Here is a 14,735-nt window from a genome sequence, read left to right as displayed (position 1 = left end):
GCTTATGTACTATTCAGTTTGTATACATGAATCCAGTACAATTTAATATTTACCTCATGGTGAAGGGAAAGAGTAATGTAAGTAAGGGGCAGCCACAGTATGTAGCAAAGTTGGCTGATTACAGTAGAATTGCCTGCTCCCAAAATACAAAAGAGAGGATATGTATGAAACAATTTAGTAGGAATGTTAAGGCAAAAGGAGGTGTTGATTAGCACAAACAAAAAGAATCCTGACAGAGACTGTCAGAAACAAAGAGAATGGAATCAAGTAAGAAGTTAAGACAGAAGGAGGTGTTGAGTAGAACAGAAGAACATGGCCAAATGAGAACAAAGAAATAATTAGAAATATCTGAGGTATGAATTGATTTCTGATCAAAACAACAGGATATTCTGACCTTGAGGATTAAAAACAGATGGGAGCTCTGGCATGGCTTTGGCTTGGCTTCGCGGACGAAGATTTATGGAGGGGGTAAAAAGTCCACGTCAGCTGCAGGCTCGTTTGTGGCTGACCAGTCCGATGCGGGACAGGCAGACACGATTGCAGCGGTTGCAAGGGAAAATTGGTTGGTTGGGGTTGGGTGTTGGGTTTTTCCTCCTTTGCCTTTTGTCAGTGAGGTGGGCTCTGCGGTCTTCTTCAAAGGAGGCTGCTGCCCGCCAAACTGTGAGGCGCCAAGATGCACGGTTTGAGGCGTTATCAGCCCACTGGCGGTGGTCAATGTGGCAGGCACCAAGAGATTTCTTTAGGCAGTCCTTGTACCTTTTCTTTGGTGCACCTCTGTCACGGTGGCCAGTGGAGAGCTCGCCATATAATACGGTCTTGGGAAGGCGATGGTCCTCCATTCTGGAGACGTGACCCATCCAGCGCAGCTGGATCTTCAGCAGCGTGGACTCGATGCTGTCGACCTCTGCCATCTCGAGTACCTCGACGTTAGGGGTGTGAGCGCTCCAATGGATGTTGAGGATGGAGCGGAGACAACGCTGGTGGAAGCGTTCTAGGAGCCGTAGGTGGTGCCGGTAGAGGACCCATGATTCGGAGCCGAACAGGAGTGTGGGTATGACAACGGCTCTGTATACGCTTATCTTTGTGAGGTTTTTCAGTTGGTTGTTTTTCCAGACTCTTTTGTGTAGTCTTCCAAAGATAACTGCAGAGCAGGAAATTACTTGTGATAAATCTTATGCAAGAAATCTAGCAAAGGAAGCCAACTTTTGTTCTGTATGATAAGGTTGAGCTATATAAACTGTAGAGACTGGACAGTAGAGGTCAGTCTTGGGGAATAGCTCACTTGTGCAGGTGACCTATGAACTAACGACTGAACCAGAGCTCTGTTAAGCTTTATTCTTATGCTGTGTAATAAACTGATTCTCCTATCACTTCATTTAACGAACACGCTGGACTCAGACGACACATGGACTAAATTAAGGGTAGGGTAAAGCCAGAGTCAGACAGATAGAAGCAGATTATGAATGGGGGTGGGGGGGGTCACGGTTCTCAGTCAATACACACCGTGGGGCTGCACGGAGAACCATTGGTAAATTTAAGCATAGGACCCCACAGTGACAAGATGACCTTTTTAGTAGATTCTGGGGCAACCCGGTCTAGTATTTTACAACCACCCGAGGGTGTTAGGATAGAGGGGAGAGTGATAGTTTCGGGAGTAGGAGGAAGAGACTTTACAGTCCCTGTATTAAGAGATGTAAGAATACAAATGGGAGAAAAGATAATAACAGAGGATATTTTACTAGTTCCCCAAGCTGGAGTTTGTTTGTTAGGACGAGATTTACAGGACCAATTGGCCACCGGCACCAGACCACAGGAATCAGGTATCAGTGTTCAATTGTATGTATTAAGCGAGGAAGATCGAGAACTAATAAATCCTGGAGTATGGGCAGAAAGAGGCAATAGAGGAGTGTTAGATATTCCTCCCCTGCAAGTTACTTTAAAAGATTCTGAACAAGTAATTAGACGAAAACAGTATCCAATTCCTATGGCTGGCCGAAAGGGGCTGCAGCCAGTAATTGACCAGTTGGTGAAAGATGGTATTCTCGAACCTTGTATGTCACCTTTTAATACCCCAATTTTACCTGTCCAAAACCCAGACGGTACCTATCGATTAGTGCAGGACTTGAGGGAGCTGAACAAAATTATTCTCACCTGTCACCCGGTTGTACCTAATCCCTGTACAATAATGGGTAAAATCGATCCCCATAGTAAATGGTTTAGTGTGATTGACCTCAAAGATGCTTTCTGGACCTGTCCGTTAGCAACAGAGAGCAGAGACATGTTTGCCTTTGAATGGGAAAATCCTTTTACTGGATGCAAGAATCAATACCGGTGGACGGTCCTTCCCCAGGGCTTTACAGAATCACCAAATTTATTCGGTCAGGTCTTAAATACTAGATGAGGCTCCTCGGAGAGAGAATTGTCAGTTGATACAATATGTTGATGATTTGTTAATTACGGGAAAAACGTACGAATTAGCTAAACAGTATTCTGTTGAACTTTTGAATTTTCTGGAGAATAAGGGTCTTAGGGTGAGTGAATCCAAATTACAATTTGTTCAATTAGAAGTTAAATACTTAGGTCATCTGGTAAGTCAGGGAACTAGGAAAATAAGTCCAGAAAGGATACGTGGTATTCTACAGATTCCCCCTCCCAAGAATGCCCAAAAACTTAGGAAATTCCTTGGTTTAGTGGGATACTGTAGAATCTGGATTGAAAATTATTCTAGCCTGGTCAGATTTCTCTATGATAAACTCACGATTCTAGGGGGCGAAGCTGTTGTCTGGACAGAGGAAGAGATTAAAGATTTTAACTTGGTGAAACAGCACCTTATTAGTGCCCCAGTGTTGGCTTTACCCGACCTAAATAAGCCATTTGACCTATATACCAATGCGAAAGGAGGTGTAGCCACCGGAGTACTGACACAAGAGAGGGCAGGCTATAAACAGCCAGTTGCTTTTCTGTCAAAAGTTTTAGACCCTGTTTGTTGTGGTTGGCCAGAGTGTGTGCAAGCCATTGCAGCCACTGCTATTTTAGTTGAGGAAGGATGAAAGATTATGTTTGGTGCCCCGATGATGGTTCACACCCCTCACACAGTCCACAATATTCTCTTACAACGTGCTGGAAGGTGGCTCACAGACTCTAGAATTTTAAAGTATGAAGCGATCCTAATGGATAGGGATGATTTGACCCTGATTACGAATAAAGAACACAATCCAGCAGCTTTCTTGGTTTCTCCAAATTCTGACAATACCACAAATGAATTAGAGCATGTATGTTTAGAGGTAATAGATTTACAGACCAAAATTAGAGAGGATTTAAGTGATGAGCCTTTACAGGAGGGTGAAAGGTGGTTTATTGATGGATCTTCCAATTGCATTGATGGCACTCGCTATAGCAGGTATAGTGTAGTGGATGGGAAAGGAGTAGTGATTGAAGCCGGTCGCCTCCCTGGTCATTGGTCAGCACAATCTTGTGAATTGTATGCCCTCTGTAGAGCTCTCCAGGGTCTAGAGAACAAGGTGGGCACGATCTACACAGACTCAAAGTACGCTTTTGGTGTAGTGCACACCTTTGGGAAGATCTGGAAAGAGCGGGGAATGATAACTGGAAAAGGACAAAAGTTGATCCATGAAAACTCAATTGTCCAATCTCTAGATGCTCTTACATTACCTGAGGTAATAGCTGTAGTTCATGTATGAAGCCATCAAAGTGGTGACAGTCCTGAAGCACAGGGGAACAGACAGGCAGATGCAGCTGCCAAACAGGCTGCGCTCACGGAGAAAATAGACATGCAGCTGTTACTGCCCACCCCTGGAGTATCCTATTCATTCTATTAAACCTGGTGATTGGGTATATGTAAAAGCATGGCAAGATTACCAACTAAAACCTGCCTGGGATGGCCCCTATTGTGTACTTTTGATTACAGACACTGCTGTGCGAACAAAAGAAAAAGGATGGAGCCACATCCAACGAATTAAACCAGCTACTGAACCACAGACTAATGATATCGATAATCTACCCTCCACCTGGCGTGCTGTCCTTCATCCTTCTGATCTGAAAGTTACACTATGCCGGGAAAAAGTGCTGTAATGTTGTTTTTACAATTTACTGTATTGTTTACTTGTTGGTTCCCCGTTTTTGGGACATCCCTAAATTACTCACGATGTATTAAGTCCTCCTGGAATAGGGGTAGCAGAGGTGACAATTATTTACCTTTAGAATGTAGACAGGGCATAGATATAAAGTATAGTCATAGTGGGGTATGGGTTAATATAGGATCCCAACATGGACCAGGGGAACAGAACGGCTTTAGAGGAGTAGATTTGATTTGTATTTTGGCCTCTACAGGTATTAAAAAGAGGAGTTTTAAAGGGATAGCACAAAGCAGATGGTGGGACAAAGACAGACAGAATGTTAGTCAGGATTGTGCATGTAGCAGAGATAGAGTTAATACATATGCTAATGTACACAGACAGGCTTGGACTCACAGGTTCAATGATACTTATGCTAATGTTAGCAGACAAGCTGCTACTCACAGGTTAAATGATAAGAAACTCCCTCCCCAACTTGGTCTCTTGTCAAACATCCTTTGGGTCCCTCAGACATTCGGAATGTTAAGCACCACCTCGTTAAGGGGAGTTTCAGTTGTAAACGAAGACGTAAACGCTAAAGCTGCTTGGCATTTAAATCGTTTAATCAGACTCCAGGCAGCCTTGGAGATCATCACCGAACAGATAGCAATGGCCCTGAATTTAGGGGCTGAAGAAAAACGACAGATACGAGCCACAGTTCAACAAAACCGCCTGGCACTCGATTGGCTGCTGAAGGCAGCGTTTGTGAAAGACTGGTTAAGGACAATGCTCACAACGGTCAGGTGGTTAAAGACACTTCTTCAGGAGTTCGAAAATCTTCCCATGCCCAGGTTCAGACTTGGCAACCTTGGTCCAGTGTGGGTTGGACTAGACTTTTTATTGGTAACTGGAGTCTGATACCCACAGCCCTTATAGCAGCTGGACTCGCTATTCTGGCCATTATGGTGCTCCCCTGCCTAAAGACTTGTGTGCAGCATTTAATTCATCGAACCCCTCGCCAGAACACTATAACCCAAAGGATGTATGTTTCCCTAATTCTGTCTAATGATACTGAGACTGCAGTTCGTTTACTGACCAGCTGGGAAAAAGACCAAGTTTGCAAGTAATACATTTCAGTTGAGAGATCAGTAATACTGGTCTAAAAGAAAAATGAGGATTGTAAGAGATGAGTAAAACTGATATAAAAATATGAAGATGAGGAAACTAATATAGATATATGGGTAAATGAATAAAGCCAGTATGAACAGGATAAGAAATGGCTATTAGAATGTAGGAAGTAGAGTTTAGTCTGAATAAGATAAGGGCCTTCTAGCCCTAGATAGAATTAGCAGGTTTTGCATATGTAATTAGCTAGACAGTATTAGCAAGTTCTCTTGGGAAGGCGATGGTCCTCCATTCTGGAGACGTGACCCATCCAGCGCAGCTGGATCTTCAGCAGCGTGGACTCGATGCTGTCCCAAGATCGTGTTATATGGCGAGCTCTCCACTGGCCACCGTGACAGAGGTGCACCAAAGAAAAGGTACAAGGACTGCCTAAAGAAATCTCTTGGTGCCTGCCACATTGACCACCGCCAGTGGGCGGATATCGCCTCAAACCGTGCATCTTGGCGCCTCACAGTTTGGCGGGCAGCAACCTCCTTTGAAGAAGACCGCAGAGCCTACCTCACTGACAAAAGGCAAAGGATGAAAAAACCCAACACCCAACCCCAACCCACCAATTTTCCCCTGCAACCGCTGCAATCGTGTCTGCCTGTCCCGCATCGGACTTGTCAGCCACAAACGAGCCTGCAGCTGACGTGGACTTTTTACCCCCTCCATAAATCTTCGTCCGCGAAGCCAAGCCAAAGAATTAGCAAGTTCTACATATGAAGAGGTTGTAGCCCTGAGAGTTGGGAAGGTGTAAATTAGAACAAAGACAGGTTTGTGAATAAGGACAATGAGGATAATGACAGATGAGACACCGACAGGACAGGATACCCCCTGGACCTCCAAATTCACAGAAACAGCACGTAGGCAGGCCGGATTGCCTAATGCCAAACCTATCCAGGAGGCAGAAGAATGTAAGGGGGAGGGTATTCCTATACTGAAATAAACTGTATAAAAGTTGGGTGAGCCCCAGTGTATGTGTGTATTCCCAGGGTAAGGGGACGCACCCAACTTTGCATTGTTGTATAATAAATGTTCTTTGTTCTCAATTTTTTTCTCGAGCAATTTCTGTGAAGGTACTTCTGTTTCTAACAAGAGCAAGGGTTTGTTCATACCTGGAATCTGAGGAGGTGTCTTAGGTTCAGAGGTATTACCTGTGACTGTTCAGATTGGGGGATCAAGAGTGAATCGGTACTCTTTAATATTCCAGTGTATACAGCAACCAAGACTTCTCAGCCTGACGTATGTCTTACATAAATATGTTTGATAGCATGTTAATTAAAAGAAACATTGAACTTCTGTGCTTTTACGTGACTTTTAAAAAAATATATGGGTAAACTACAAACTCTACACTTTAACCAGTTGAAGTGAAAACCAATCTGGAGGTTTCCATTGTAGCCAGTGAGAGACAAAGTTACAGAAAAAGGGGTGGGGGCAGAATGGGATTAATTTGGGAGTTAGCATCAATGCATGGGCTGAATAGCCTCTTTCTATGCCATTATAAATATGAAGATAATTCCAAATATATTTTATATGTTTGAATTATATTCCCCATCTACCATGATGCAATTCCAATATTTGTCTGGACTAGAGGCCTGTGAGTTATCCCAGAAACTTGGTCATTACACTCCCATAATCAAGCTCATGGTTCCTGAGAAGTAAAGCATCATATATACTCATATTAAGCAGGGGCAGCAAATCCAAAATGACTCAGTAAACTGGAAACCAATAAATGAACCATTTTGATTTACAGAACTGTTTTCTCCAACAGATAAGTGAAATACTGATTACCAGGTAATTATTGGGTTTCATAAAGAAAATTAAGCAAAGAAAAATAGTTAATTTAACTGAAAATCTGTGAAATAACTCAGATATCTGGGAAAAATACTCTGAAGACTGTCTATAAAACAAAGATTGAACATTCAAAAGCAAGTAATGTGGCTAAGAATACTGAAATCCATCAGAAAGTCTGGAACAGTACCCCCAATTTAATGCAAACCGGTAATGCGTGAAAATGAGTTATTTGAAGTAAATTATTTGCTGAAAAATTAGACCTAGCATCACCATAATGCTAAAGGAACCACTAGCGACTGTGGTCAAAGGTCTCACACCAGGCTGCGAACTGCTAGCTAAAGGGGTATGAAGAATTGGAACCAGGATGCAAGAGGGTGCTGAAGACAGTGAAGACTTCCTGGTCATGTCGGAGATTTGGATCTGGAGCTCAGATTGCCAATAGTTTGGACTGAAGACCGTGTGGCTGCGGAAGCACTGGAAGCAAATCTGGGAAGACTCTCTTTTCCTTCTTTTACTCTGGCTGTAAGGGGCGCCAGACAATTTCTGCTGATGGTGAATCTATCTGCCTTGCAGCAGACCAAAGCAAATTTCATTAAATATTACACTTGTTTTATTACATGACAATAAAAGAATCTTGAACTTGGGCCAACATTTTATCTTCAGAAGTCATTTGCTAATAAGTTAATTCTTTTCCATCGCTGTTGTCAAGGTAACAATGTATGTTTAAAGTGCTTGGCCAAGCGATCTAGGTTAGGTGAGTTGTTTTTAACGAACAAATCATATAGAATGTTGGAAAAAATTAACCCTTTGACATAGAGAGATATGAGGCTCCCACATTTATTGCATATATGTGTAAATACTTAAAAGGTAAAGAACTTTATAATCTTTCCCTTTACCAATTCAATAAAAGGCTCAAACATATTCCAGCACAGGAGGTAAACTAGAGGTCTTTGAAAAAGCAATCCCTTTTATCCCCATTGCCCTGAACATTTTTTCAAGTATGTACAAAATATTTTTAAAAGTTACTCTTGAACTTGCATCTTATACGAAGTTATTACAATTTCATAGAGTTCTCTTTTGTTTGACAGTTTAGTTTGATTTGCTGCCCCATTATTTTTACTTAACAACAGCTAAGTTGGAACCCAGTGTGATCATATTACACTCAGCATAATTTATTAGCATCTCTTGTTTTTCACATTCAAATGGCACAAAGTAAGGAGAAACTGATTGTCAAGCCTCAGTGGGCTAGACAGACAATTGAAGACAGAAATGAAGTCATTTGCTTCATGGAAATCAGTCAGCTCCCAGCGTCTGTAAGATTGTCACATGGAATGATCGTGACACACTAACCAAGTAACGCCATGACAAATGTCGGTAACAATTTTCTCAAGCATTGAATGTTTTCTCCCACTACCCAACTCTTCACCTCTCACCTATTTTGTCTGTTACTCTATCAGCTCGTTCTTTCCTCCTTTATATACGTAATTTCACTTTTTTCTTGATTAAGGGTTCAGACCCAAAAATTTTGACTGACCATTTCATTTAATTTAGACACAGTAACAGGACATTTCGGCCCACAAGCCAGTGTCGCCCAATTTACACCCAATTAACCTACAGCCCGGGTACATTTCTACCCATGGATACTGATGATACAATGTACAACAGCAGTGTTGGCTGTAAGGATGATGCTGGGAGGCCTCTTCCAACAACACTACAGTTATAGTGCAGGTATCAAATAATGAGACACAATACAGGGAGGGGATTGATAGTCTAATTACACTGTACCAAAATAACAACCAATATGTGAATGTCAATAAGATGGTCATTGACTTCATGAGAGGAAGCAAAGGCCACATCCCTGTCCATATCAGTGACACTGAAGTAGGAAGTTGGATAGGTTCAAATTCTTAAAGAGAAAACAATTCCAGTGACTTGACCTGGACAAAACAGGTTGATGCAATGGTCAAGAAAGCACACCAATGCCTCTACTTTATAAATAGACTAAGGAACTTCAGTATGTCCCCCTTGACCACAACATCTTCTATAGGTGCACTAACAAAAGCACATTAGCTGGATATATCAGCATGGTATGGGAACTGCTCTGCTCAAGATAAGAAGTTGTTGCAGAAGGTGGTGAATACAGCACAGAACATAAGGCAAACTTCCTCCCCTCTGTAGACTGCATCTACATCTCCTGCTGCCTAGGAAAGGAAGCCAACATACTGAAATACCCATCACACGCTGGACACCTCTCTTAAGGGAGAAGGCTCAATAGGCTTAAAAAACTTTTTCCCTGCAGCCATCTTGTCACTTTTCAATCCCCTTTGTCCAGGTCCAGAGTGGTGCTCTTTTCCCTGCAGCTATCTTGTGTCACTTTTCAATCCCCTTTGTCCAGGCCCAGAGTTGTGCTCTTTTCCCTGCAGCCATCTTGTGTCACTTTTCAATCCCCTTTGTCCAGGTCCAGAGTGGTGCTCTTTTCCCTGCAGCCATCTTGTGTCACTTTTCAATCCCCTTTGTCCAGGCCAAGAGTGTGGTGCTCTTTTCCCTGCAGCCATCTTGTGTCACTTTTCAATCCCCTTTGTCCAGGCCCAGAGTGTGGTGCTCTTTTCCCTGCAGCCATCTTGTGTCACTTTTCAATCCCCTTTTTCCAGGTCCAGAGTGGTGCTCTTTTCCCTGCAGCCATCTTGTGTCACTTTTCAATCCCCTTTGTCCAGGCCCAGAGTGGTGCTCTTTTCCCTGCAGCCATCTTGTGTCACTTTTCAATCCCCGTTGTCCAGGCCCAGAGTGGTGCTCTTTTCTTCAATAAATGTGTCATAATGAATGGAGGACTCACACACTATACTTCCCCTGGACTCCGTTATTACTTGGCAGGAGGGCCATCACCCCTGTAGGGGATTAAAGAGCTCCCTGAACATACTCCCTGAGTTTGTATACCCCACCGCAATCAGACTTAATCAATCGCAAAACAGTTTTTCCCATGTGACAAGGATTGCCCTCTCAGCATTAAGCTGCACACTATTCATCTGCAAATTGTATTATTTTGTGTACCAGTCACATAACCGGGTTCTCTCTTTCTTCAGGCATTGTTCTTGAAGTGATTTCCAGGCTGGTGGAAATTTACTAGCTCAGCTGGGGTTGCCTGACCAGGCACACGTAGGCATTAATTAACATTGATCAATCTACAGGCAGATCCTTACTTCTCTCATGCTGCCCTTAATGTGTAACAATTGATCTTTTGGTTCACAGTAACTCTATACTTTGTAATTATGCTCTTGTTCTTCTAATTTATACAGCTGTATGAACGCTAGAGGTGACCTGTTAAGACTGCTTGCAGAAGAACCCTTTTCACCATACCAGATATAATGTGACAAACAAATTTGAACTTAAACTTTTGTGGGATATGGACAGATTAAATAATTGGGCAAGTTCATGTAAGATGGAAAAATGTGAGTTAGGAATAACAGAAGAGTATTTTTTTGGGCCTGCAATCTCTTGACTTTAGGAAAACTGGTGATGTTCATTCTGCAAATGTATTATGAGACTTGACATGGGGGGAAGTGGAGGTTGTTGATGTTTGACATTTGGACTATGATGGAACTAGTATCTCTAAAATCTCTAAATGTAATGTTGGGAGAGAGGCAAGAAGTGAGCAGAGAATCTTTGTACTTATCATCGAAATCGAAAGCTGTCAAGGGCCAATTGCAGATGTGGTTGTTCGACAAGGGATAAAGGACAACTCAGGAGGGGAAGGGGAGATTGGGGATAAATAAGATAGAAATAGGAGAATAAGGAAAATGTTGGATGTTGTAGGAATGTTGTCTTATAAAGAGTTGAAAATAAGAAAACAGAAATGGAAAAGGAGGAAAGGTAATGATGGAAAAACGGAAAGAGAAGATAAACAAAATATAAAAGGGCTACGCTGAACTATATGTCTTTAAATATTAATGGAATACATAACCAAATTAAAAGGAAGAAACTACTAAATTTAAATGAATAAATGTATTCCATTAGAAAAAATAACATATAGGTTAAGAAATAATATTGAAATATTCGAACAAGTATAGGAGCCTTACATTAAATACAATAGCGAAAACCTACCGGGGACAAACATTACCTAAGTTGATGGAAGGAGAAGGAAAGAAAAGAATGGACTCAGTAGAATTTCTGGTGTATTTTTGTTGAATGACAACATTGTCTGACTGGCTTAATACAACCTAGATTGTATACCTAAAATGGATGAGAGGGGGGGGTGGGGGGTGGCTTGGGAGGAGGGAGGGGGGGGAGAAAAAGTCACTGTATATGTGTGAAAAAGAAATAGTGTATATCATGGCTAATGTGATTTATGGTGTGAAAAATAAAAAATTAAAAAAATAAAAAAAAATATAAGGGCCAATTGCTTAGTACATTCCAGACAGGAAATCAAGGGATACTGATTTGTGCAAAAAAGCAGCATGAAAACAAGAGATTGGCCTGCTCCTGAATCATAGAGCAGACACAAGGAGCTGAATAGGTCACTATTTATGTTCCTTATAATTGCAAAATTAATAATTTGCAATTCTGAGTGTATGGAATTAGGCTGAAAATATAGCACACTTTCTGTCCTTTTTGAGAAGAATATCTAATTTGGATGGCTGTGATAGATTTTTAAAGATTAAAAAAAACTACATCACATGATTAGAATCTGCTTGCTGGATATAAATGGTGTATTAGCAGCTTTGAGGGCAGTTTGATAGTTCTGGAATTGAACCTCAGTGCACATTGGCGCCTTCAGCTTCCCTGCTTGAATGAAGCCACACAGCTGGGAGATCATCTCCTGCAGCAAACCTGACAAAATAGAAACAGGTTCAAATAAAAGATTTGCATCTAAAATATGTGCCTTGGAAGTTAAAGTTCAGATTTATTTCCAGAGAACAAACATGGCATCACATACAACCAGGCAGAATTTCTACTTATTGGCAGTGCAAACATTTCTACTAAGAAAAGATACGTAAACAACGGTCAGCGCAATGCTAGTACTGCGCCAGCAATCAGGACCGGGGTTTGAATTCCACGCCATCTATGTGGAGTTTGTATGTTCTCCCTGTGTCTGCATAGGTTTCCTCCAGGTGCTTCGGTTTCCTCCCACCATTCAAAAACATACTGGGTTGTAGGTCAATTGGGTGGCATGGGCTCATTGGCTGAAAGGGCCTGTTATCGAGCTTTATGTATGTCAAAATTTTTAAAAAATTAACGGTAAACAAATTGACTGTGAATATTGACAGTTTATTAACAAGAAACCGGGAGAAAAAAGGGATTAGAATACCAATTTATTTTCTTCACAGTCTTGTGGGATGCTGAAGGCCAGGGCAGTCTTATCCATGTTAATGACCAGTGATGTCAGTGGAATGAGGTGCTCACTCTCTAGTCTCAGTTCCTGCTCTATATTCCAAATAAGATACATTATATATTGGTGCTGGAACCCAGTCAAAATACTTGCCAGATTGCACAAAGTAAATGGACAGCTGCAAAATGGGCCACTGCAGCAGAGATGAACACCGAAAGGCTTTTACCAACAATTCCCTGCACGTGCCTTGTATGCAGAGCACCTGAGAGAAAAATGGCTCATTCATAATGGAGCATAATCTCAATGTCATTGCTAACATTGAGGAATATTCACAATGAATGCAACTTAAATGATATTTAAAAGCACTGAATAAAGATGATGCTGCACTTTATTTGATAAATGGTAATCAATCTGAAAAGATCATGTGCAGCACCTTGTCAAAGGCCTTTTGAAAGTCCAAATATACAACCTCCATTGTGTGTCCCTTGTCTAGCCTGCTTGTGGTTTCCTCAAAAAATGGCTGTAGGTTTGTCAGGCAAGATGTTCCCGTAAGGAAACCATACTGACTTTGGCCTACCTTGTCATACTCCTCCAGGTACTACATAACCTCATCCTTGAAAATTGACTCCAACTTCAACCATCGACGTTAGGCTAACAGGTCTATAATTTCTTTTCTGCTGCCTCTCTCCCTTTTTAAATAGCAGAGTGACCTTTGCAATTTTCCAGTACCCCGAAACCATGCCTGAATTTATTGATTCTTGGAAGATCATTACAAGTGCTCCACAATCTCCATAGCTACTTCTTTTAGAACCCAAGGGTGGTTTCCATCTGGTCTGGGAGGAAGGAATAAAAGCAGTCAGACAATGCTAAAACCAGCATCAAACCAACAACTTGAGGAGAAAAATTACAACAGACTGCTTGTAGCTGAACTCATTCTGAATAGCTTTAGGGTGTCCTGAAATATCTGTAATATGTCATTTCAATTGATGTAATCAAAACTTCATTTCTGAGGGAGGGGGGGGGCAGCAGAAAGGACCTGTTAGCCTAACAGGAGGTGTATGACAAGATAGGCCAAAGTCAGCATGGTTCGCATAGCAGTTAGTAAAATGCTGTTACAGTGCCAACGACCTAGGTTTGAATCCAGCGTTATCTGTAAGTAGTTTATACGTTCTCCCTATGTCTCATTGGGTTTCCTCCGGGAGCTCTGGTTTCTTCCCACGCTTCAAAATGTCCAGGGTTGTAGGTCAATTGGGTGTAATTTGCGTCATGGACTCATAGGCTGGAGGGGCCTGTTACCGTGTTTCATGTCTGTATGTCTAAAAAGTAGTGCAAATTTCAGCTTCAAAGCACACTCACCATGCCCATGATCTCGTTTCCATTGTGTCATCCAGAATCCACGGATTTTAACATCTTTGAAAATTAGCGTACTCTGAAAGAAAGTTAAATGTCAACGTTAACATCCAGATCAGCAAAGTGCATTTTTCTCAAATAAATATGTGTATTTATTATACAATGTCCTTCGTGATCCATTGATATCAATGCTTAAATCAGTGACTATTAATGCAAAAAATTCCAAATCTGATACACAGTTTGTGCAGAATTAACTCATCCATGCTGAATATGTGGCTTGAACAGTGGTGCAGGAGGGTTTCAGAATCTTGGGGCATTGGAATCAGTTCTGGGGCAGATGGGACCGGTATAAACCAGACAGTCTACATCTGGGCAGGACTGGGATTAATGTCTGAGGGAGATTGTTTGCTAGTGCTGTTGGGGAAGGTTTAAACTAATGGGACAGAAGATGGAAACCTACAAAGAAAGAACGAGGAAGTGGTACAGAGACCAAAGCTAGAGATAGGAAAGAGAAAAAGAAAAATGGAGAGCAAAACAGTCAAAAGCAAAGGATGCAGAGGTCACTAGATTCTAAAAGGACAATGAGCACAAGGGCACTTTATCTGAATATCCGTAGTATTAGAAACAAGGTTAGTGAACTTGAGGCGCAAATCAGTACCCCGGCATATGATTTAGTGGCCATCACAGAAACATTGTTGCAAGGTGGGTATGATTGGGAATTAAATATTCAAGGGTATCAGGTAATACGAAAGATAGTCAGGAAGTCGGGGGGGGGGGGTAGTGCTCTAAATTAAGGATGAGATCAGGGCAAAAGTGAGAGATGATATAAGAATTAAGGAGCAGAATGTTAAGTCCATCTGGGTAGAGAGTAAATGCGGAAAAAAAAATCACCGATGGGAGTTCTCTATCGCCTACCAAATAACAATAGCAATTGACCGAAAGATAACTGAGGCACGTAAGAATGGAACGACAGTTGTTGTGGGGGACTTCAACTTCCACGTAGATTGGGAAAATCAAATTGGTCAAGG

General features: G+C 41.7%; 2 protein-coding genes across 10 annotated transcripts in view; one reads left to right on the top strand and one right to left on the bottom strand.

Moving 5' to 3' along the window:
* The window catches only part of tmem244 (transmembrane protein 244), a 43,624-nt gene that overhangs the window by 22,634 nt on the left and 6,255 nt on the right, over nucleotides 1-14,735 (top strand). The window lies entirely within an intron of this gene.
* The window catches only part of mecr (mitochondrial trans-2-enoyl-CoA reductase), a 55,641-nt gene continuing 48,757 nt past the window's right edge, over nucleotides 7,852-14,735 (bottom strand). For 5 of the 7 annotated variants that reach the window (XM_069895248.1, XM_069895249.1, XM_069895253.1 and 2 more), the window contains exons 9-11: nucleotides 13,714-13,786; nucleotides 12,511-12,619; nucleotides 11,691-11,858 (exon numbers count right to left, since the gene is read on the bottom strand). In XM_069895248.1, the coding sequence (XP_069751349.1) occupies nucleotides 11,783-11,858; nucleotides 12,511-12,619; nucleotides 13,714-13,786 (258 nt within the window). In that variant the 3' untranslated portion in view covers nucleotides 11,691-11,782. Of the gene's footprint in view, nucleotides 11,859-12,510; nucleotides 12,620-13,713; nucleotides 13,787-14,735 lie in introns of all 7 variants that reach the window. The other 2 variants (XM_069895250.1, XM_069895251.1) reach the window with 1 other exon arrangement.

This window comes from Narcine bancroftii, chromosome 8 (genome assembly GCF_036971445.1).
Source record: "Narcine bancroftii isolate sNarBan1 chromosome 8, sNarBan1.hap1, whole genome shotgun sequence".
Taxonomy (NCBI): domain Eukaryota; kingdom Metazoa; phylum Chordata; class Chondrichthyes; order Torpediniformes; family Narcinidae; genus Narcine; species Narcine bancroftii.
This window is presented reverse-complemented; position numbering and strand designations above follow the sequence as displayed.